Source organism: Convolutriloba macropyga, chromosome 2 (assembly GCF_964194025.1).
Source record: "Convolutriloba macropyga chromosome 2, txConMacr16.3, whole genome shotgun sequence".
Taxonomy (NCBI): domain Eukaryota; kingdom Metazoa; phylum Xenacoelomorpha; order Acoela; family Convolutidae; genus Convolutriloba; species Convolutriloba macropyga.
Window position 1 is genome coordinate 79,457,603 of NC_134469.1, and position 24,988 is coordinate 79,482,590.

At 37.1% G+C, this 24,988-nt stretch overlaps 5 protein-coding genes across 10 annotated transcripts in view; 1 reads left to right on the top strand and 4 right to left on the bottom strand.

The window, feature by feature from the left end:
• The window catches only part of LOC142334762 (uncharacterized), a 603,346-nt gene that overhangs the window by 62,697 nt on the left and 515,661 nt on the right, over nucleotides 1–24,988 (top strand). The window lies entirely within an intron of this gene.
• Nucleotides 1–24,988, bottom strand: part of LOC142334755 (uncharacterized) — a 63,388-nt gene that overhangs the window by 21,439 nt on the left and 16,961 nt on the right. The gene's annotated exons all lie outside the window — the stretch shown is intronic.
• Nucleotides 171–8,962, bottom strand: LOC142334752 (uncharacterized). 2 transcript variants are annotated; one of them, XM_075383024.1, is made up of 3 exons: nucleotides 8,293–8,962; nucleotides 2,133–2,354; nucleotides 171–1,217 (listed from the first exon to the last, which is right to left on the bottom strand). In XM_075383024.1, exons 1-2 carry the CDS (start codon nucleotides 8,906–8,908, stop codon nucleotides 2,137–2,139), a joined length of 834 nt encoding a protein of 277 aa, XP_075239139.1. In that variant the 5' UTR covers nucleotides 8,909–8,962; the 3' UTR covers nucleotides 171–1,217; nucleotides 2,133–2,136. The 2 variants fall into 2 exon arrangements, with proteins under 2 accessions (XP_075239139.1, XP_075239138.1); XM_075383023.1 differs by lacking the exon at nucleotides 171–1,217 and adding an exon at nucleotides 1,648–1,986.
• Nucleotides 266–799, bottom strand: LOC142335013 (presenilins-associated rhomboid-like protein, mitochondrial). Its single transcript, XM_075383342.1, has one exon. The coding sequence runs from the start codon at nucleotides 797–799 to the stop codon at nucleotides 266–268; it is 534 nt and encodes a 177-aa protein (XP_075239457.1).
• Nucleotides 9,584–24,988, bottom strand: part of LOC142334753 (uncharacterized) — a 32,373-nt gene continuing 16,968 nt past the window's right edge. The window contains exons 2-9 of one of the 3 annotated variants that reach the window (XM_075383025.1): nucleotides 19,077–19,201; nucleotides 18,961–19,009; nucleotides 18,828–18,892; nucleotides 18,413–18,758; nucleotides 17,733–17,774; nucleotides 16,907–17,143; nucleotides 16,493–16,678; nucleotides 9,584–10,309 (exon numbers count right to left, since the gene is read on the bottom strand). In XM_075383025.1, the coding sequence (XP_075239140.1) occupies nucleotides 10,011–10,309; nucleotides 16,493–16,678; nucleotides 16,907–17,143; nucleotides 17,733–17,774; nucleotides 18,413–18,758; nucleotides 18,828–18,892; nucleotides 18,961–19,009; nucleotides 19,077–19,196 (1,344 nt within the window). In that variant the 5' untranslated portion in view covers nucleotides 19,197–19,201 and the 3' untranslated portion in view covers nucleotides 9,584–10,010. The remainder of the gene's footprint in view (nucleotides 10,310–16,492; nucleotides 16,679–16,906; nucleotides 17,144–17,732; nucleotides 17,775–18,412; nucleotides 18,759–18,827; nucleotides 18,893–18,960; nucleotides 19,010–19,076; nucleotides 19,202–24,988) is intronic. The other 2 variants (XM_075383026.1, XM_075383028.1) reach the window with 2 other exon arrangements.

The window sequence follows — 24,988 nt, forward strand, 5'->3', positions numbered from 1 at the left end:
TTCAATCTTAAGAGAAATGGCTGAACTTTGAATCCCATCAAAGTTTAGGCATTTCAATTAACTCATGATATTCTCATATAACAATTCTGGAAAATCATAATTCCAAAACCAATTCAACAACGCAAATTTCATCAATGTATACTCTTTCTTCACAACTAAAAATTGGGAAATAAATTTTTGGTGTAAATTTTTCAAAGCTTACTCATTCTTCAATGAAAATTAGGAAATATAAATAAATCTCAGCTCTAAATTTAAGTAATATAAACTATTTGACAGGGTGTTTGTGTGAATAATCCAGGGCCATGTAGTACAAAATGCCTAAAATCATTCCCAAAATATGCGCCTCGTGGGCTATTGGGTTTCTTTTCATGGCTGTTTTCGAGTACTTAGCAATCAGTAGAAATCCTTCAAAAGCACACACCATCAATGGTAAGCTCTTCAACTTGAATCTGAGCTGCGGAATCATATCTGATATAAGAATAAATCCCACTTCCAGTTGGGGCTCCGCCTGGGAGAGATAACCGAACAAACCATAAATAGCCGCTGATGCTCCAACTGCCGCGTAAGTGTAAGAACCAGCCAACGTTTTGAAGGCTACCATGAAGAAATTTGTCAGGATCCCTGTTTCCAAATATAATTCCAGGAACTGATCGGGACTCAGGGATTTAGCACAGACATTTGAGGCGTTTATGAGCACATAGTTGTTGATGAGAAAATGCAGTCCACCGATATGTGAAAACATTGCAAGTGGAATTGCAAACACGCTGAATCGAGGACCAGTTACAAATAGATTCGACATCATAGGCAGAAAAGAAGGAAAAAGCCTGAATGACATAAAAACGCAACCATTTATGAAAGCAAAACCACACGCTAATTTTGATACATCAGATTTACGCGCCCACCAATCGGAAAACGCTGTTGGTCTTCTTGTCCGAGAATTACTGAAGAAATCGTCAAATATATCAATCTGTTTAGTCGGAAACAGATAGGCACTGATGTCTTTAGACCACCTCTCAATACCCGAACAGCACCCTACAGTTAAGATAGTAGGCGCTATTAAGTGCTTTAATCGGGTAGATATCGAATACTGTTGGCGATTTTTCTGATCAGTTTTTGGTTTCTGTTGGTGTTGTTTCTTTAACTTAAGACTTCCCGACTTGGAGCGGAAAGACACAAATTGGTTGTAGCTACACAACGGCGTATTTCTGCACAAAGATCTAAAGCCATACATTATATCTAAAAATTCGCACATTTTTCTGTAGATTTTTCAAATAAAAATGCACTTGAATTTGACAAATTATAGAATTTCTACTCTGCTCAATTCACAACATTCAGCTCAAAAAATGTCGAACCAAGTTGTTCTCAGATCAATTGACGGGCTAGTTCAGTGGCAGAGCGACGAGTTAAAAAATCAGGAAAAGGCTCTGCAAAATGATTCTTTTTCTTTTCACTCCCATTCATCTACTTGACCCCTATATCTTTTCACCCCAAAATCCTTCTCCAAACCCCGCGAATCACTAAGTTTGACTATATTAATTCTCCCACTTTACCATTAATTGTAACAACTATATAATGAATCAAATCCGGGTGAAATAATTGGGGTTAAGCGATAAAAGGTGAAAATGACAAGGCTAAGAAAAGAGATACCCTGATAAATGCACAACAATGTGCTTCAAACTGCGAAAATAGCCCGGATAATATCTGGACTTCAGTTAAGCGCAATTTCTATGCACACCAAATTATAACAGCTATGATTGCCAACTTATCATTACTTTGATTAGGTGCCAAGGTTACTCTGAATTTCTTTTACACAATTTACAACCAGCAGCTTATATACAAAAATCAGTTTTGGGAGCTCTAAATTAAATGCTGACTATTGTCTCGTACACGATACCTTGGCTGCAAAACATTCAGCAAGCCAACAAATAGGACAACTTCTGTATCAGGACTACACACGTAGCACGCCTCCCATTTGAATTCCTGATCCTACCATACACACTGCAATTTCACCAAATCAATCAGATTAAACTCATTAAGTAGCCCTAATACAAGGATTTATTCGATTCGACAAGTTAATTATCGTTTTGCGATCTTAAAACCAGGAAATCTATCGTACAGCAATGTCGTTATACCGTTTCACGAGGAGGAACTGAGGAAAAATTTGGCCATTGCCGTGGCTGTGACGTCATCATGCTCTTGTCGTTTCTTCTTCAACAGTTTCCTCTGCTCCAGTACAGCTTGGTTAGCGGGATCCAATGCAAACGCCTTTTCAAGGTCATTCTCCGCGAATTCGAATTTGTTCACAGACAGGTAATGCTTGCCCCGTCGGAAAAGCGCTTTCACGTTATTCGGTTCTAAAGAACAAAGGTTGATTATAACGTGAATAGCTGCGCAAAAAACAGCTAATCATGAAAGCAGTTTGACGTTTAACAGTAAAAACAGGGAGTCCTCGGATATAAAAAAAATCAAAATTGAGCAAACAGATCTGAAACTAAATTCGACTAACACTGAGAACTAAAACTTTTAGACTAACAAAATTAATGAATTACGAAATAAAAATCTCAATAAACATGGTTCGTTACATGCAACAAATTATCACACATAGGAAACAGAAAGTTTTCGATTAAACTCGAGATGTTGATCTTTTGCCAGTCAGGCATTGGGGGTATAAACTATGAGTTCAATCAATGGTTCGACATTTTCTGGCAGCAGATCAATGTCCATTTTATTTCATAATACAACTAATAAACAAATTGGCTATCGTATGACCAAATAGTATATATTTTTTCAACAAGCAGTCAAAAAGAAGGTCGAAGCATAGGAACACTCAAAAATGCTACAACTCCAATATCTCTCAACTCCAATCAAGATGAACCTCTGTTTCCAAAATTAGCTATTAACTGCAGGGTCACAACCTTATCACCAAGTATAAGTAAAACCCAAATTTTGACACAAACGAATTAAACAAAAATGACGTCAAGAAGTTCTGAAGAACAGCAATCAAGAGATCATGCAAAAATCAAGACGTCAAGTGTGAAAAATTCACGTCGAAAGTCACATCGGTAAGATGAAAAACGACTGGGTAAAAATTATACTGAACGGCAAAAATAAGTTAGCACAACCAGTTTTCACAAAGTAAAACTCAAACCTTGAGGCAATAATACTACGACTTAAAATCAAACTTCAAACAGTTTTTACACAATTGATCCCCTACACTAGTCCTCTCCTCTATCTATGAAACTCAAATAAAAAGCAGCGTTCACTTACAAGAAATTCAGTTAACATAACCGACTAACGTCGGGCGACTTGCTCTCAAACGACCGGCGAGCGGTTGTCTTCGTCAGCAGCTAGCCACGGCTTAGAAATCTCTGGGCGCTACCTCTTTATCTAGTTTCTGAAGACGAAAGTCAAGTGGGTCAGACGAAAAATCGGTGAAGCAAAAAATTGCAAAAAAGAGACAAACAGGTTTAATATATTTGCTACAAATTGCTTTCGAGAGCAATTAACAATGATTTCCTAAAAAGTGCCTGTTAGATCGTTTATGCTTAAAAAACACGTTCTACTAAAACTCATTGCTAATGAGGATCAGAGATGATAACATTACGCCACATAACAGCAGCTGAAGTGCGGCATCAACAAAAAGAGAGAGAGATAGAGTGAGAGAGATAAAAAGTGAGCAAGAAAGAAAAGGAAAGAAACCCTAACGGACAGAGAAAAAGAGACAGGAATATTTTCAATGATTGGATTCGACTCTGCAACTTCTAGTTTTCTAGCCTTGCTAATTAAAAAAATCATACAGAAAAGAACTGAAAAAGGCAAAATCCAAAAACAATTTTTGCAGTAAAAAAGGGTTTAAAACCTTTTTTGTCTCGAAAGTTCTGTGAAATAACCCATCTTCGAGAATTGAAAAGTTTTATTGGCCAGTAATGGTCGTCGAAAAGGACAAAAATATTGATAAATTTTGAAAATTGAAAATTTTAACAAAATCTTGCTAAAATTCAATATAATATCTTAAGAAGCATTTCATTGTCCCCAGAGACTATCCGATATCTCTGCTTCAAGCCCGAAAACGTTTCACAGGCTCATAAAGATCCATACACTTGGAACAAAAAACGTTACCAAAAATTTGAAAAGCTTAAATCTTATCCAAAAATTACTAAAACTGGAGTAATCGAAAATGTTGATCACCATCCCATTAACTCTGGAAATTATCCAGCAGCTTATTATCAGACCTTGGAGGAGGTCCCAGTGCCTCTGTTACCGGAAAATTTTCAATGTATTAATTGTAAAAATGTACAAAAAATTGCAAATATTTAAAATTGCCTAAATTCGTGATATTAAAATCTTGAAGAACATTCCATTACAACTTGTGATATTAAAAAGTTAAAATTAATCCATGACCAAAAAGATTTTTCCAGTAACTTATTATCAAACCCTAACGGAGGTTTTCTGACCCATAAGGTTCAAAAAACCTTAATAATGATTATAAATGTCAAAAAATTTAAAAAAAAAGGGCAAAAATTTTACAAAAAATATGCAAAAATTTTTGATGTTAAAATCTTGCAAGAAATTCCATTTAATCTAAAAATCATACAGTAAACTATTTTCAAACCCTAGAAGGGGTTTCTTGGCTCTTGAGGCTTAAAAAAACCTAAAAAACGACAAACATTTTCAAAAAAACTGAAAAAAAGCAAGTTTTATCAAAAAATTGCTAAAAATTGTGACATTAAAAAGTTGAAAAACTATTCCATGGCCAATAAAATTTTGTCAGTAACCTATTATCAAACCCCTTAGGATGTTTTCTGGCTGGCCCCTGGGTCTGGAAAGACCCTAATAAAAAAAAATGTCAAAATTTAAAAAAAACTGCACATTTTGTCAAAAAATTGCTTAAATTCGTGACGTTAAAATGATGAAACCATTCCACCGGGGGCTGATGGGGAGAGAGGGCGTGGTGGGGCAACACTGGGGTGGGGGCAACTGCGCGGTGGGGGTGGTTGGGGGGGGAATAAAGGGGGGTTCAATAGTGGGGGGTCATCAGTGGGGGTGTCTTCAACCTCTACGAACCGCCCTTTACACCATAAGTATAAGTCTCCAAAACAGTTTGAGCTGAAACAGAGCTGAAAGGCTCTGAGAGCACTTAATGCCCGCTGGGCGCTGCCTGTTCATCCCGTTTTTGAGGACAAAAAGTCAAAGGCGTCAGACGAAAAATCGCTCCCGCGAAAAGTCGCATCAAAAAAAGACCGACAGGACTAATATAATTGCTACAAACTTTGTTTGAGAGCAATTGAATATATCTCAATGCACCGTGGTCTTTGAAATAACTTAAAACCCACTATGATCTTTCGCTAGTTCTTCTCTGCGTTACCTAGATGCTTTGTAATACCTAGATGCAATTAATAACGTTAAAGCTGATGAACTACATCCAAATTTCACAGTCAAAAGAAAGTTGCCATGTGATTACAGTTTATTCAAATCATTTCTCTCTGCGTTTATCACAAATGCAAACTTCATCATAGTCGAACAAACTTTAAAACTTTCGTTTTACTGTGAAACTTCAATGAAGTTGGTCAACTTGACATAAGGATTTCTGGTAAGTGAACTTTTGCGTTTTATCTGAACGATATAGGCGGACGAGAGGACTATTGCAGGGTATCAATGGTAAAACGTTGTTTTCAAATTCAAGTCGGCGTAATATTGGCTCAAAATTTGTCGTAATAATACAAAGGCGCTAAATTACTTTTGACGTTCAGAATAGCACAAAAATGGCAATAGACCCAAATACTCAACTTAATTTGAGAGCAATTATGCGTCCAAAATTTTAACAACTTAACTGGATCCTTAAGCAGAAAATTGGCGATGTTTACAATGCGGTCACTATTGTTGAAAACCTAAATTTTCATTATAATTCACTTAAAGTAGAATCAAAACAAACTATTGTGTCACCGAATCTCAATAATTGGAAGCCTGCGATCTGCCTAGGACACAAATTTGCAATTGACATTCTAAATTCAAAACCTCCTTATATACAAACCCTTATGTTGCCCTAAGATGACTAAGAAATTAAATCCAAATAAATATACGTTGACAATGAATTTGTTCACTTAGCTTACCACCCTGCAAAACAGTTTAAAACAAAAACAAATTTCAAACTGAGCTCAAATGGTTGCAGCTCAGAATAGATAATCTTCCAATGAATGCAAAATGAGACGCAGAAAAATGCGTAGCATGATTAGAACAACTTCTTTCGAAAGTTCGATTGATAATCTTTGGCTATCGTAACGTAAAAAGAAGCCAATTAAATCATTTTTAACCCACCATTTTTCGCGGTGCGCACCTTTTGTTCCACTTTAACTTCTGATACAAGTAAAAAGGTTAATCTATTTCAAAATTTGAACTATTTCTCTTTGCATTCGGGGTTACATTGCAGCAACATAGCAGTTAATGGCAATTGGAACGTTTAAAACTGCTTTAACAAAAAACGGTAAACGGGCTATTTGAACATCTGTTTTCATTAGGACTGAAAAATTATTCTTTTTAGCGTAACCAACTATCATTTATTTAATATATCGCGTCATGTGTTGTTTTTTGCGCTTTTCACCTTCACATTTACTACAATGAATTCCAAACACAGTTTAGTAGAAAAAGTGAGTTAAGAAATATTGAAATGTTAGGTGGATTGGTTAAGTGTGATTGGTGGAAAAGAAATGTGCACAGAAAAAAAGCCAAAATATGAAACTCTAGCAGCTACATAATAGCCCTTTGAGAAGATGAGTTGACGACCATTGACCAAGAAGCAACAAATTGGACAAAACAATTGAGTTAGACACAATAAAAATTTTTATATATATATATATATATATATATATATATATATATATATATATTCAGCTGCAGAAAGGTCAAAATCAGCAGAAAGTCGCTCTTCGCTTGATCAAATACAGAAGTGAGTGGAAAAAATATCGTCGCGGCATAAAAAAAACTTTTACCGATAAATTCATATGGCTTGTTCAAATTCACTCCACACACACTTTTAATTAGTTACCTTAGTTCCATATCAGTTTTTTTGACCTCAAACTAACTCAAGATAAACAAGTGCAAAGTCATTTTCTTGTGACGTAGGATCTGAGCTAGTCACGTATGATCAAAACCTATCCAAGTAAAAGACTTAAAAGATTGTCGAAAATTAAGTGACAAATGACGTCAGCCGCGCCAAATCCGTTAGTTAGATGAGGTGATTCCGGAAATTGTTCACCTTTATTGTGTCAACAAATGTAAAACGAAAAGAGCATCAGAACATTATACAAAAAATCAGGAACACCGCAGTAAGGCTACACTCCGTTTACAGCTTTGCAGTTAGAAAATCAAAACTAATCTCTAGACGTAGCCGGTGACAACCTAGATCAAATGCTGAAATGAAAATGTATAGGGAAATTTTGAAGCCAACATTTTGCGCGACAGATTTTTCCAAAACAAAAATAGCTGAAAGCTTGAATGACGAAACTACTCCTTTCTCACGCCAATGTCAAATGGCGCACAGCGCCTCACAAATCCAGCGCTTCTACAAAACCCAGACCCCATTTTGTTCATAATAATAATTATGGTCATGAACACGGCCTTACATTCAATAACTGACGTCTAAGAACTTGATAAAAACGCTCAGTTTAATTGGTTTTATCCGCTAAAAAATTGTCCCAAAATGTTAACTAAAGACAAAAGCTAAATTACCCATAAAGTCTAGTAGAAGATATAGAATTTCAAATAAATTTAAATAAACCCATTTTTTTTTCTATTTGACTCCGAATTAAAATTTCCTCGCAATCTATAAAAAAATTATCCCATGTATTTGCTCATTTTGACAAACCAATTCAATCACATTTGACACGAAACTGAGAGAAAAGTGCGTCATAAAAAAGCACTTATAAATGTAAGCTCACATAAGATCCATTTCAATGTAAGTAACAGTTAGTAAAATTTGAAGTTCTTTCGCAGAAAATTTTGAACATAAGCAAAAACGTCGGACTAATTACTCTCAAATAACAGGCGAGCGGTTAGCTTCGTCAGTAGTTAGTTGGGGCTTCGGGAGGCTCCTGGGTTTACCTATTTTGTCAAATGGTCAGACAAGTCCTTTGTACGAAAAATCACATTACAAAGACAAACAAGAGTAAATTAATCGCTATAGATTTCATTTTGTATCAATTAATAATGCTAAATCTCGAATTACAAGCAAGTAATCAAAAAGGCTGTACATATTAACAGGTGTTTAGAAATCTTAAAAATATGAAAAAATCTCACCTATTTCGAGAACTCTGCTCAAATTTTGAATAGGTTTTTCGACATCCTTTGTGTTCAAATTGGACTGACATAGAGCAATATTCGAAATCAGCTGCGCCTTCGTCTCAATCAACGAACCATCTTTCTCGTCTGATAAAGCAAGAAAAATGAGAGATCGGTGATAATTATGGTGTGCCCAAAAGAATTCACTCTTTTTGAACAATTCGGTCGCCAATGATTTCAACTTGTAGCATACATCCAATCTTTCCTCCCGTCCCCACTTGTAAACCTCATCTTTCTCTTCAAAATCGAGCAGCACCAGGTCAAAAGCAATAACATTGCCGTCAATTTGGATTTTGTATTTTGATTTTTCATTCAAAGTCATAGTCTGCAAGGCTCGGCTTATTACGTAACTCGGAAACGAGGTATGGAACCCAATTCTAATCGGTGACTTGGGAAATACAATTGGGGTCATATTTTCTCCAATATCCGCTACTGTACATGTGAACACGCATTCGGAATTGTCTACCGGAGTGACGTAAGGACTTAACCCGGGAGTGACCACTTGTTTCTGGAATAAATCGTCATGTGCTCGGATAAAGCCTTGAAATTTATCACTGTCAGAATTTTCAACCATATCCCTCTTAAAATAGCAAAACAGCCATGCGTAACACGGTCTAAAAGTTTAATAAATGCGGAAATCCACAAATGCAGCTCACAGGATAGAGAAAAAAATTAAATTAGAGATTAATTTTGTCTTCATACGTAAGGGAACGTTGAGAAAAATATATACGTTTATATAAGAATGGCTCGCTCAAATGCCAAATTAATTTGAGACTATTAAATCAAAGGAAGAAATTGGCAAAATTCATTTTGGAGTATTTGCTTTGAGCGAGGTGATTTTAGGCCGCTACATTTATTGGAAGAAATGTAAAATCAAAAAGAGAACAGTGAATTGTACCTCATTGTCTCAAAACAATTAAGATAATTATCAAGACAAATTGAATGTTCGAAAATGGATAACTGAGACAACAATAGTACAGCATATAGTCAATCCGACTAAATTCAACGTCCACACACACACATGAAAGGAACGAGAGTAAAAGTTTCAAAGTTACCATAAAAGTCAACTTTCTTATTTGGACATTACAGGATCATAAAAGGTTTTCAGAAGCTGAAATTCCTCTTCTTAACTAATTATCAGTCAAATTAAAAAGTTTTACATTACCATTGCATGGTTAGCAAGTTTGGGAGTTTTATGATTAGTAACTTTCTCTTACGGAGATTATCTCAGTTAAGTTTCAAGTAAAAATTCTCAAGTTGAATATCGAATCTTTTCACTCTCAATAGACCTCTGACGGACGAGCCAAAATATAACATATTGACATGATATATATACTTTTGTAACAAATTTTAGTAATACAAGTTCATATGCGCGCACAAACAACATCCAGAAGACAACTTAAATTGATTCGCATCTGAGCTAATTAACCAAAAGAATTACTTGACAATGACTAATAACATGAAATAAATTCTAAATATCGTTCAACATCGGGCTTCTAGTTTATTTTGCAAGTTTTATGCCCATCTCCTCGAAGTGAGTTTTATTTGGAACAATAGTAAATGAAATTTAAATTTGAATTCTAGTTTGTTTCTTCGCCAGTTAGAAGGCAAGTCCAGCTGGCTTGGAAATAATATAAATCTCTATTAGTTCCTCTTCCATCGTCCTCTAATTCCATTCACACTTGCAGCACACTCATCCCTGCCTCCAAGTGCTGGACATTGGGGGAGGGGTGGCTCTGTTGTCCTTCATAGTTAAAGCCGTCCTCACTGCGGAAGCCAGAGTCACTGTGGTCGTTGGCATCGGGGGGTTTGGCCTCTTCCTCCTCTCCGTAAGGGGTGGAGAAGGAGTGAGGTGCGGTGACGAGGGCTTCACTGCCTGGGGAGCTGCCGTGGCCAGAGGAGGAGGAGAGCTGCGAGTTCTCTGCTATGTTCTCACTCGATTTAGCTGCTGGTAGATGGGGCGTAGCTGATATAACTAAATACATCACAGAGAGACACAAAATCAGTCAGTTTTCAGACATTTTCAAACTGATTGTCTACAGTAAAACTCGCAGCATTTTTAACTTATTTTACAAAGATAAGAGTGGAACCCTGTTCACCCATCTTGAAGAATTGATTTCAATTCTATTTTTTTACTGAACATTGAGTATGATCTAATCCGGGTACGGGGTAAAAACCGACCAAAACATGATACAGTTCGGTGAATACGAGGGTGCTCACGGATTAATTTGACACGTAAAGGGGTTACGCCAACAACGAGAATCTAAGCCGACGCATAGCAATTGGAAGGGTATTTCGACCAATCAGATTTGCAGGTCGATCAGCAATAAGCTGTCCGACAAAATTCATGAAATATCGAATTCACGTTGGTGCTTATACACAAGAACAGAGTTGAAAAACTCAACCCAAAATAATTTTTTAGTTACATTTTTTGTCCGATTTCGGTTTATTTTTAAGATTATGGTGATTTTATACTTGATACTTTACCGGTTTTGCTTTCAATCGTGAAATTGAATTGCAATCCAATGGTTAATTACACTAATTTACAGCATCCAACTGTTGCATTTGTGATATATCTAATTAACAGCGTGTATCAAATTTAGCGTACAAAACAACAAATGCAACAAAACGTTAATCGCCCAAGCAATATTTCTCTACAAATAATTGCACTCGAAAATTGTTGGCTAGAAAAGAATATTCTGGTACTTTGGAAAAGTTTTTAAAAAAAGTTGAACACAACACAATAATAACAACAATAGCAATTAAAAACGATGGTTTTTGCACTAATGCAGCAATTCGGACAAAATTCTGAGCTCTTAACTCTAAGAGAGCTGCTCGGTCACCTAATGCCCTCCGAACTCTACATGTTTATCCCGTTTTTAAAGACGAAAAATCAAATGGGTCAGACAAGAAATTGGTCAATCGAAAAATTGCAAAAAAAAGACTACATAATTGCTACAATTTTGTTTGAGGGCAAGTAAAAAATACACCACGCCCGATAGTCAGCAGTAAAAGCAATACAACATAATAATGTCACAATATTGATTCATTTGAACTGAATGCCAGAAGAAAATAGTAACGGCAATAATAAACAAAGACCAGTAAAGAATCTGTCTCTGTGCTGGTCTTTATATTTTAAAAAAAAACTTTACTGAAGTTGACGACGAACAACTCGACAAGGAATAAATAACAATTCAGTATGCATTTTGAATTGCAGCTTAAAGCAATAATTAGTTTGCAATGGACTTCAAGTATTAAATATTCTAAAACAAAAATTAAAACAATTGTGAATTCAGAAGACGAATTCACGATAATGCTGATACATGAGAACATAGATTTGGAAAAATCATCTCACAATAATTTTTTCGTTAGATATTTTGTCCGATTCCGTTTGATTTTTAAGTTTAAAGTGATTTAAAACCTGAATCTTTATCGGTTTTTTTTTCAACCGTGAAATTGCATTGCAATCCAAAGGTAAATTGCAATAATTTACAGCATCCAACTGTTGCGTTCGTGATATATCTAATTAACCCCAAGTATCAACTTTAGCGTACAAAATTGAATATAAATGCAACAAAAAACCGTTAATCGCCACAGCAATATTTTTTACAACGAACAATTGCACTCAAAAACTTTCAACTAGAAAACAATATTCTGGTACTGTAGAGAATTTTGTTTAAAAGTTGAACATTACACAATGATAACAGAGATCGGTCGGTAATCTGCGTTAGAGAGCAATTAAAAAGTTAGCAGGAAAATTCCGGTTTATTTTAAACTAACACTGATATATGCATTAGTCAATTTGGACAAGATGGACGATGGTTTTTGCACTAACGCAGCAATTCGGACAAAATACTGAGCTCCCAGCTCTATTTTTCTAACATGAAGTCGCATCTCGCTAGCAGCGGTTATTTAAAACTCAGTTCAAAAGTAATGCCCCGCGAAGTGTTGAATAATAGCAGAAATTTCAGACCTGCGATATCCGAAACTTGCAAAAACAAGACTGTTCAGGTTGACGCCGAATACAGAAACACCAGCCACCTTTATTGATAACAAGTTTTCTTAAGGACAAAAGAACGACTAAAATCAATTCCAAACATAAATTAAACCATACTACCGGACAAATTGCTCTCGAACGACAGCCGAAGTTTGGTTTTAACTGTAGCAACCTTCAGCATATAGAGGTTAGCTTTAGAGGGCAAAAAAGCGCGGGAGGAAGTCCAAAATTGTATTTCAAATTTTGAAACTACGCGTCTTCAAAAGTTCCTCCACAGCTTCGGTGATCCATACACTTAGACCTCAAGCAAGCTCTTAAAGAACAGCTCAGAGACTCAATTCCCTCAAATTATCTGGTTCTTTCAACGTGAAGTCAAACCAAATTTTTCGTTAAAAACGCTCAAGTTTACAATAATTGCTTCAAATTTCTCCCAGGAGCAAATAAACGACCAACTAACGTCGGGCGAAATGCTCTCAAGTGAGGAAAAAAGCGCGGGAGGAAGTCCAAAATTGTCTTTCAAATTTTGAAACTATGCATCTTCAAAAAATCCTCCACAGCTTCGGTGATCCATACACTTAGACCTCAAGCAAGCTCTTAAAGAACAGCTCAGAGACTCAATTCCCTCAAAGTATTCTGGTTCTTTCAACGTGAAGTCAAACCAAATTTTTCGTTAAAAACGCTCACGTTTACAATAATTGCTTCAAATTTCTCCCAGGAGCAAATAAACGACCAACTAACGTCGGGCGAAATGCTCTCAAGTGACTGGCGATCAGTCGCCTTCGTTTGTACTTAGCTGGTGCTTATGTATGAATCAGTGAGTGTGAGCGAAGGGGAGGGCGGCGATGATGGTGGAGGGGAGGGGGGGGGGGGGGGGGGTGGGTCAAGTAATGAGGGACAGGGTTGACGGAGAGCTGGACAAGAGGGGGTCAAAATACCTGGGTTGGAGTAGGGTGGACGGTGGTTTCGGGGTGGGTAACAGAGGGCGTCAAACTTTGAAGACTGAGAACCACCACTTACACCTTAATATTGTCTCCTCAAAACAGTTTTGATGAAAAGCATACTTAGAGACTAGTAAAGAGTGATGCTCTAAGAGAGCTGCTCGGCCACCTAATGCACTCCGAGCGCTCCATGTTATCCTGTTTTTGAAGACGAAAAGTCAAATATGTCAGACAATAAATCCGTCGAGCGAAAAATTGCATAAAGATTACCACAGGATTATACGATCGCTACAATTTTGTTTGAAGCCAATTATAAAGATACACCACGACCAAAAGTCAGCAGTAAAAGCAATACAACATAATAATGTCTTATTATTGATTCATTTGGACTAAATGCAACAAGAAAATATTGACGGCAATATTAAATATAGCTGGCAGATTGCCAGAAAATAGCCGCAATAGCTTTGTAGAACTGCAGTCTAAAAAAAAACAGTAAAAAAATGACAGACCAAAAAATGGTTTCTTCATTGAAGGCTGAGATGGTATATTTTGACCAGGAATCTGTATAAGTTATTGCTTCCTCTATTAGCTTCTCTCAAACAACCTTCATTTAGAGTGACACACATTCACCTGACCTTATCTTTTTTAAAAAAAAACCATCAATTTCAAAGTGACGAAGTCATTTTTGAGAGCGAGGTAAGCCACGTGTGAAAAACGATTTAATCACGCGACTGAACAAAAAACTCACCCCAATAAGAGAGAAAAATGACGTCACGCACGCACTTCAAATGAAATTGCATGAACGAATGAACAAAAAGCAGATTTGAAGTGGCTGTGACCACATATGGTCGTAACAAGAATCTTTCCGACGAAATAAAAAACATAGCCGGAAGAACTCCGGAAGCGACTCGAAACGTCAGAAAAAACTTTAACTGTAGCCATTACCTTTTGTATTAAACCATTAACTCATTACCTCCCCACGACAGTGAAATTTAAATCACTGTCACTAAGAAAAACATAATGCAGCAAAATTTTATATTGAAACCAATTGGTAAGGTTAAAAAAGTCTGGAAAAATTAATATGGTCAAAAAGCTGACAGGGCTATCAATTGCCCTCAAATAATTCATGATTCTAATCTCAAAAGTATTGCAAAATCAAACGGCAGATAATAATCATAGAAACTAAGTTAAAATTTTTCAAAAAAGAATGCTCAAATTTATGAATCAGAAAACCACTACAATTAAATTTCTAATAAATGCAATTAAGACAAAAACAACACGTACTTCTTCCTTACTCTGTATTCTAGACAAGATTTCATACGAATTCAAAAATTGAATTAATAATAGAAAAGAAATTCAAATGCAAAAAATCGTTTAAAAACAATACCAAGGCCGGAAGAAAATTGCAATAAATGGTAATAAGAGGAAAATTTCGAAAAGGCTTCCTAGCAAACTTTCAGTACTGCCTTATGTTGAATGAAATCAATTGCAAACAAAAGAAATCACGACAATCTAAGAAAAAGCTGAAATCAATCATTTTTTTGACAATAATCTTCGAGTCGTAACAACTCAAAAAATCAATATAACGAATATAAATGTAGGTGCCAGGACGAAGCTCGAATGGTATAATCTAGAATGTGAAAAGCATGGACACAAAGTATCCTTACTTAAAAAGACCGTAAAAAGACATTCTTGATTTTTGAAAAATATATATCAAAATAAAAATTAAGAAAAACGAATTTAATTCATTGTTCAGCATTCGGGAAACAGAAAAGACAGTGAATCATCGGAGACAAGGATCCATACTCCTGAACAGAATAAAAAAGAAACTGCAGAATTCAAAAATACTAAACATTTTGCAAAAATGATCAAAAAATTTAAGGGCCTGCATTTACAAGGATTTAACTGTTTTTCAAAAGTTATTGCCAAAAAAGCTTGATTTTTTGCTAAGAAGAAATTAAAATCACTCAAGTTGCACAAAAGGACTACTTCTAATAATTAAAACCAAAATACAAACTGAGAAATATTGGAAAAAACTACCAAAACCGGAGTAGCATAAGTACAATTTTATAAAACAAAATTACATCGAGGAAGAAAGAAGCGTTGAGTATATGAATTATCAAAGGGAAGTTGCCATATCAAGTGATTTTTGACAAAAAGACGGCTGAACGATCCAAAAATGAAAAAATTATCAGAAAAAAGCCGAAAATTAATTTTAAAAAAAAAAGAAAAATATGTGCCAATTTTGATCTTCAAACGCATTTTCCAGCTCTTAAAAACACTGTGGTATCACTTTCCGAGGGTAAGATTTCAATACAGCACCAAATAAAAATTAATTCTATAAAAAACCAAACTACAGGCAAAAAAACTGGGCCACTTAGACAAAAAAACGGCTAAAAACGGTTATTTATATGTTCCATTCAGTCAAAACTACTTTTCAAGTCAAAAAGTCATTCACTAAACGCAGCGCATGATCAAAAAACTTATCTCGCTCAGAAACAATTAGTTCACGCTACAATTTTACTCACTTTCACTTTTAGGTCAAGACATTGTCTGAAGGAAAAGTACTTCCGGTAAAAAAAAACCTTAAGGAAACCAATACTCCTCTTCGAGTCGTAAAAAAACCAAGAGAAGGCCACTAATAGCCCCAGCTGTCGCTGTGCGGCTATTAAACAAAGACCAGTAAATAATTTCTCTCTGAGTTGGTCTTTATATTTTTAAAAAATTGTTTCAATGAAGTCGACAAAAATCAAGAAGCCAATCGTTAAAAAGTTACATAAACGTTGTCAGACGAAAAACCGATAGAATCAAAAATCACATTCAAAAGACCGGCAGAACTAAAAATAATTGTTAAACTTTGTTTGAGAGCAATTAGACACGAGTCCAGTAAACCTTAACGAGTGTTTGAGCAGTGATTTAATGAAAAAGATTTCTCGTGAGCAGCTTAATATTGAAGCTCTATTGATTAAATAAGATGTTTCCAATATTACTCCGCGATAAGTTCAGCTGCTAAATTTTGTGAATGAGCGCAATTCAGCTCATAAAAATTCAATGCATCATTGTCAAGAAAAAAGGCGTCAAATTGCATGGACAAAAAATGGATTAAATACGATCCAAATAATTGCTAAAAAGAATTCTTTTCAGGCCAGTCAGCTACCATAAATTGACTTTGAATCCAAAATAGGAAACAAATACTTGACTGGTTAGTCGAAATAACACTTACTTGCTGGATCAGCCATGGTAGTGGTGGGAGATGGTTCAAGTGAACTATTGGCACTTCGGGTAATGGACTTTCCAAATATCGCGACGTTTCGCTCCGTCATCACAAACGAATTTTTATTGTCCGACTCATTATTAGCACCAACAGATCTCGGCAGCAAATTGAGCCTAGGCCGATTCGCTCTCTCTTCTGAAACGGCGTCAACAACCATCAGTTAAAAATCAATTTAATAAGCCGCGCAAAAATCGTAAAATGATGATGCATAACATCGACCCACTCTTGGATAACATTTTTTTTAATGATTGAGTAAGTTGTCAACGTTTGGTTCACAAAATTCACGCAGGTTAGATAACCACTCTTACTTCTCAAACTCCTTCAAGTATAACAACGTGCAGCCTAATGCAGGCGAGTACTAACCCTCAGATAATGGTTGAAGAGGAGGGTCATTGTTGCGGCTGCTGGTTGAGGTGACTCTACTTCTCTGTGGGTTGGGGTGGTACTGGTGAGGTGGGTATTGATGATATGAGTTGTTGTGGTTCCAGCCGCCCCTTCCACCTTGGTTGCTCCCCCAGTTTCCTCCTCCCGTATTATTGTATCCTCCTCTTGGGGCACCGTAATTTCCTCCTCCTCCTCTTTGCATCCCTCTGGAGCTACCTAAAATTGATAGGAACGTTTGTATTTCCTGAAATTTCGCCTTTTTTGCAGACAAAGGACAGCCTGACTGATCTTATAGAACTAAAGACATGATTATAAAGCCAAAGCCGGCTGGTACACAATTTTACAATTAAGACAGTATAACTTCATTGTTAGGTTGTTACAGATAACTGCATTGTAGTTTAAAAGCAGGAAAAGTCATTGTAACAGCACGATGTATTTATCAAGTAAACAATTGATAACGAAAAGAACAGAACATGTCCAGCACGTTGCCGGAAAATAGCTGCATCCGACATTTTGCATTTGCTCAGAAATCATTAACACAGAACCAAAGCGGGTACCAGGGGAGTACTTAATGTTATCCAACTAAAAATTGCGAATGAATAACATGAGGCCAAAACTGAAATTTTTAGAGGCGTTTCGAAATTAATGTTCTCTTCATCTCTGCATTTGTTCGGCAATTGTACAACAATTTTTGTTTCAGTTGAGTTCCATGGGATATTTCTTGCGAAAACTAACAACCAAGAGAACCGCAATAACATCTACACTCAAATATAGCAGCTATTAATAATTTAAAAGATTGCACTACCTGTACCTCTAGCTCGCATGGGATACCCACGCGGAAATCGACCTAATCAAACACCGAACTTCAACATGCTAGGGATTTTATCATACTCTCATTACTAAATTATTAAATAGTTGCTCTCTTCCTTTTTTTTTCACATAACAGTTCAAATGTTCTACGTTTCCCTGCGTAATAGCTAAATTCACTAATATCAGAAAACTTGAATTGAGGTTCATTTATAGCTGAAACGGCAAAAGTTTTACGTTATTGTTCCAGCTCAGTTGTACGATACATTAATACACGCACCCGCAAGTTGTAAAACTCCGAAAGTTTGGTAGAATTTAAAATACTAGAAATACTTAGCTAGTGACTTCTGTAAACTTTCGGCATTTTCAAACTTGCGATTTGCGTGTCCTAACAAAGTTTACGCGACTCTTTAGAAGTCACTTCAAAACTCTGGCTTAACATGTTAAATCTCTACGCGAATCTCCACAAACGCCAGAAGTTCTCAGTGACTTCAAGCAGAGTCACGTAACCTAAATAAATTATTCCAGGATTTTTCAAACATATTCTTTCCAAATTCATAGAAATTTCCACCAAACAGTCAGAAAGTAATCTCGAAATTGGCTGCTGTGATAATTTTATCTGTAGCATTTGCAAGAAAATTCAAGTAATATGGCTAAACTCCCTTCATCACTACTAACTCGGTCGATTTTGATGCTGATGACTTGGTCTCTGTGGCTGGAAGTTTTGGTAATTGTGATAGTCGTCATATCCTTGGTGGACTCCAGTGGAATTGCTACGGTGATTATTAGTATAATATGATCCTCGGGGGTGATTAAAACCACCTCTCTGAGGGGCACCCCTTTGGAAATTTCCACCAGCTCCACGTGGTGCGCCTCCACCACGGTTATAACCACCTCGTTGAAAATTATTATTATTATTATTGGGATATTGTTGATTGTTTCCACCTCCGCCTCTTCTTCCGCCTCGGCTACCACCCCGGTTGCCATCAGCCAAGTTGACTCGCAACTTATTTTCGTCCAGCAGCTGTTAAAAAAAATAACTTTAAACATGGTCGATTTGACTAAATTAAATTAAGAACGGATGTTTAAATACCGCGTCATTTAGATCCAAAGCTTTTTCCAGAGACTCGTCGCTCAAAATGTCAACATAGGCAAATCCTACAAAACGACAAAGATGATATTCTAAATAGCTATGTTGATTAACTCACCTAAATGGGGTGACTTACCTTTAAATTCATCTGTCTCTTTAGTTTTAATGAGACGGACTCTATCATACTAAAAAATAAATGTTTTTAATTAATTATGCATAAACACATATGAGGCAGAGTCTGACAAAACGTACTTCAATTCCCTGCAGAATCATTTCCAGATCACACTCCAGTGCGTATTTGGGCAGATTTCCAATAAAAATTGTGTACGGTGGCCCACCGTTAGGCACGTTCTGAGCATTTTCTGGTCGCATTCTCTCTTAAACAACATTAACACTTAAATGCACAAAGAACAATTATTGCGTCGTGCATATCCTACTGGGTAGTTTAGGTAGACCCAAATCCTTGGGTTGACAGTATTTTCAGAATAAAGATTACATCTCAAATAAAGTGCCTTTACTCAGTTGAGTTCCTTTCAATGTAAATCCACAAGAAATCTATAGGTTAATTTTTTCATATGGACAAGGTTCTCTGTTTCAGAACCATATTAGCCCGGGCGTTCGATAAAGAAAGTTTGGGACTGCCATTAGATCTATGGACGACATAGTATTAAGCTTCAATTCTCATAACAGGACTGGCAACTTAAATAGATTGCCTTTTCCCTTCGTCAAATCATTCAATTTCAGATCTTTTTAGCTACGAACAAGAATCCCTTTCAAATTCAACGAGTTCTAAGTCCCGTCGTTCCTAGCTTCGACGGGTGAGATTGATGCTTTGATGCCCAACAGACGATTCCACACTCTAAGGACTTCTTCGAAGAACTTGCTCCTCGCAGATTCACAAGCGCGAAAAAACGAGTTCCCCAACTTCAACATCTTGTCCATTCCTGGAGCCCGCATTGCCCACGCTCAACAGTTCCTCCCCATCAGAGATAAGTTCAACATTATTGTTGTTTTTATTGGCGGCAACGACTTATACAACAGTACTCTCCCATCTTCACTGTCCGAGCAACAGGTAGTGGACGAGTTAGACCTTCTGCGCGAACAGCTGTACAAGCTAGCAAAAAAAGTTTTCATCCTTGGTATCCCCGACAGTGGTAGCTATCGTGAACGATCTCCGAAAGCTAATAAACTATTGGACAACAAAAATAAGACAAACAGAAACTGGAAATATCGTGGTCTGTCAGAAGGAATCTTCAGTGAGATACACCTCGGCGACGACGACGTGCACCTTAGCAAGTCCGGGATCAGCTCCGTGAAAACGATCCTGAAGAATTACTCGAACAAGTGCAACGAGGAAGGACACTTAGACTACTTCGAGTGCCCATCAAGAACTGCAACTGCAACTACTAACTCCGTTTCCTCCGGCTCTCCCAGCAAGAACCACCCAGGTACCGATAGTTAGTTTCTACTTAACTGTTTGTTGTTATACCGCTGTCTCTCCTCGCGAGAAACAAAGGATAAGAGCAAGCAAGCGCTGCTTCACTACAATCTCTCCTAGCGAGAAACAACTAGTGAAACAGCTACGATCCTGACAACCCTCGAGTAGTAGCGAAGTAATACGAAAAAGCCTCAAACGAAAACCTGATCGAAAACGATAACAACAAAGAAGTAAGTTAAAGTCGAAATTTGCAATGCGCCTTACAATCAACTGCAATACATGCAAGGCTGGCAATACCAAAAAGGATACAGTCTTTCGATGCGTATCATGTGAAAACATTATGCATTTGACCACCAAATGTACTGAGCTATCTGGCACCATCATCAACGCTCTCCAGGAGATAAATTTGAACGTACTTCTACTATGCAACAACTGCGTAAAAACGAACAAACGGGACGTCGTCCTGGACGCTATCGGCAGCCAAAACAAAATCGGCAATAGCAACGAAAATCAGGAAGAAATGAAAACTTTTGTCAAAGAAACCGTCGGTAGTCAACTGAAAAATGAGATAACATCCTTTAACAGCGCTGTTGAAAGTGACCTCAACGACCTAGGAGGCATTGTGACCAAAACAGTCAAACCAAAAACCACACCTCCCACAAACGATCACCCCAGCAGCGTACGTGTAGGTGGAATACCCGAGTTAAAAGACACCAATGCTAGAAAACGTGCTGAACATGACAAAACTGAGATTGAAAAAATACAAAAATTCCTAAAAGTCGATTCTAACATCGAAGACTGTAGGCGAATTGGAACATACAACAAAAACAAGGACAAAACAATCATAGTCAATTTCAGTAAGGACTGGAACAGAAATCTGCTCTTACTATCTCTTGGCAAATTGTGGAACTATGATAAAAAAGTACCTTAGCAGAGAACTATCAAAAGAAGAACAACTGTTTGAAAACGATCTACTTAAAAAAGACAAGAACACATCGAATCGGGAATATCAAGAAACAAAGTCAAGGTCCAAAACCTGAAACTACTCCACTACGATTATCAAAGCAACACCTGGGATGAGGCCGCCCTGGATACTGGATGGTGATTAAACACCAACGAAAACAGTACCGAACAAATTACTCTATTCACTTTCAACGTACACAGCGTCCTCGACCTGCAAAGACGTTTCACTCTTGCAACTGCAAAAAATACGACGTCTTATGTCTCAGTGAGACATGGCTAACAAAATCTGTCCCGAAAAAGTCTCTTTTTCCCAACAACTTCCAAATACTCAGAAATGACAGAACATCAACTGAAAATGTCTCCAAACACGGAGGAGTACTCATTGCGGTACGGAGAGACATCCACGCTAAACAACTGACACTTGACCATACGTTTGAAGACACGATAACTGTTTTACTAACTGGCAAAACCAACGCACAAAAATTGCTGATCAGCTGTATCTATAATCCTCCAAAAAACAGTAGTCCCTACAGATGGCCGCCTGAAAAATGCGTACAATTCCTTACAAGTATCAAAACCAAACGTAAACAGTTGAAAGTCTCAAGCTCTATAATAATTGGAGATATTATTTTTGTGCATACATCTTGGGGGTCAATGCATTCCACAGACGAATATTAAAACACAGTCACTGATCAACTAGCGAATCTCAAATATGAACAAATTTGACTTCCAAGGCATACTTGGCAGCAAACCGCAGTTAGGCGTCTTCCTAATAGATGAACCTGAGTATTGGTTCAACTCAACAAATGACACCACACTTAATGATAATTACTCAATCAATTTAAAAAAGTGCTTAGACCACCCAGCATTCTCCTCCTTGTTAACCTTCAGTAATGCAAAGGAGAACCACCATAAAATTGTCAAATATGCAATCTCTCGGACTAACTGGGAGAATTTTAATCAAACAATCGTCGATAATCCCTTCGAACATTACTGTTACAGCAATGTAGACGAAGTCACCAATCAATTGTACCTATGGTTCAACAAACTGTTTACCGAAAACGTACCAAGAATTACTAGCCACCGATCTGACCTCCCTCCATGGATCTCGAAACCTACCTCTCACCTGATCAACCAACTCAACACACTCAAACGCAAAGAAGCCAGAAAAGCCCCAACCCCAAACTTGCACAAAAATTGTTGATCTTGAAAGCAAAATTGAAATCGAATCCTCTAACGACCAAGCCGACAACGAAAACGAGATTATCAGAACAAGGGAATTCAGTAAGATCCACGCCTATCTGAAATCCATTAAAAAGCGCCATAGCACCCACATGAAATGCATTTACAAAACAAAGTAGCAGAAAATGATGAAAGAAAGGCAAACCTGTTTAACCAATACTTCCAAGGTGTTTTTAACTTATAAACGAACAATACAAACGTTGACTTCGCGCCAAATAAATTCAACAAAATAATTTGATGAGAAAAACAGGTCACGGAAATACTCATTTCTCTTAAATCAAAAAAGGCGTTAGGACCGGATCGAATGAGAAACAAGACCCTAAAACAACATGCAACCACACTGGCTAAATCATTAACTGTCATCTTTCAAACCTGCTTCAACAAAGGTGTATACCCACAAAACTGGAAAGAAAGCGAAATAACTCCAATCTACAAAGACGGTGATAAAAGCGACGTAACCAAATATAGACCCATTACTGCCTCTGTTGCCCGTCGAAAGTCCTAGAAAAATTTATCTTCGATTGGTTATACCCAGTAGTAAGGCAAAAGTTCACGACTCTAAATTTGGGTTTAGATACGGTCGTTCAGCCGTTGTACAACTTATCTGTTTCCTCAATAAAGTATACCTGCTCAACGATTCGTCGGCAATTGATGAACTAACGAATTTCTACTTAGATTTCGAAAAATCCTTCGACAAGGTTCCTCACGATCTCCTGCTTTTGAAAATTCACAAAATGAAGTAGGTGGAACAGCCCTACTAAAACAACCCTACTAGGTGGAAAACCACACTAAACGCATACACAGGATACGTGGTACCCGTCATGTCTTACGCATGTGAGTTCTGTTAACCCACCAAAACAGACTTATCAAACATAGAAATAATAGAGAAAAGTGCAACACAGTGGATTCTAAACAACACAATTCCCTATAAAGAAAGACTCAAAGAACTCAACTTATTGCCACTCTCAATGTACTTTGAACTTCACAGTCTCCTACACTTCTGTGTCATCACTGACCACAAGTATGACATACAAAAATCAGACTACATATCCCGTAATACCAACGAACGAACCAGACAAGGCTCCAACTCCGAATTCAACATTCCCAAAACCAGACTCAAAAGTACCGACGATAACTTCTGGACACGAAACGGAACACTGCACAACATTCTGAGTAAACATATTGACTTAACAACGAAAGAAAACAAAAAAGCACGAATAACACAGCAAGGTTGGAAATTCTTCGAAAAGTTCAACGAAGCCAATCTATGTAACTGGAGGATACTCTGCCAATGCACGAACTGTAACCAACATTTCAAACCTACTCACTAATGTCATAAAGGGTGAAAACCCATGGTATATCCCTAAAGACTTCGCTACTACTACTAATACTTCTACTACTACTACTACTACTACTACTACTACTACTACTACTACTACTACTACTACTACTACTAATAAATAAATAAAAACAAGCATTAAGACAACTCAGAGCGACAATAAAGTACGTATTACAGTATAACAATTTAAAAAACGTTAGTATTAGCACCAACGTGGACCTTCCAAAGTCTAAAAGAGCAAATATCGAGCGCACTGTCAGTAAAATAGCTTCTCAAAAATGTTATTCCCAATAAATTTCTTGTTCATTAAATTCTCACCCAACTTCTGAATGCCTTGGTCGGTGTTTTTTTCTCGCTCATCTTAGGTATTGTGTTTTTAATATAAAGATAATTATTAGGTGCAGCTCTCCGGAATGTCCAAGAACTCAGTTGCAAATTTTTAAAAATTCAAGAATTTGCTGAACTTTTGCTGCGTGTGGTTAACAGAATTCTCCAAAACTTTCATTGCAAACAACGTTGACTTACTCTATTATGCTGTTGACTAATAGTGTTCTAAAAAAACTTAACAATCTTTAACACTTCTCTGACTCACATTTCTCTGAGTCACAACCAGCCAGCAAAAGCTACGCAAGCAAAGTCAGTGCTGCGACAGCCGGCAGAAGGTCTTTTAATAATACTCCGAAGGTCACTGGGAATCAGAATCAAGGGCGTGCCCGAAACACCTGATGATACAACAGACTGGCTCCAGGATGACAAGAAGAATGTTCTCGACATAATGTATCAGCTAGGCGTTGAAGCAAAGATAACCAATTTGACCAGACTCGGTCAAAAAGACCCGACGAAAGGGCCCCGAACCATCATAATCAATATTGAGAACGAACTCGAGAAATAAGTAATGGTGAAATCAGCCCAAAAGCTGAAAGATTATTCCACAATCCCAAACCCTGTCTTCATGAGTCACGAACTGAGCAAAAAAAATATGAAATAGGAGAACGAGGCTCTCATCCTCAGACGCAAAAAGATTGCAGATGATTTCAATTCAAAACATCTAAGGAGCAGGAAACTTAAACTTCAGAATCTAGTGGGCAAAACCTGGAAATAGTCTCTACCGTAGAAGAACAAAAGTGACTATACTCGTGTAACACCGAAACATCAAAACGAAACATGGAGGTGTCCTGATAG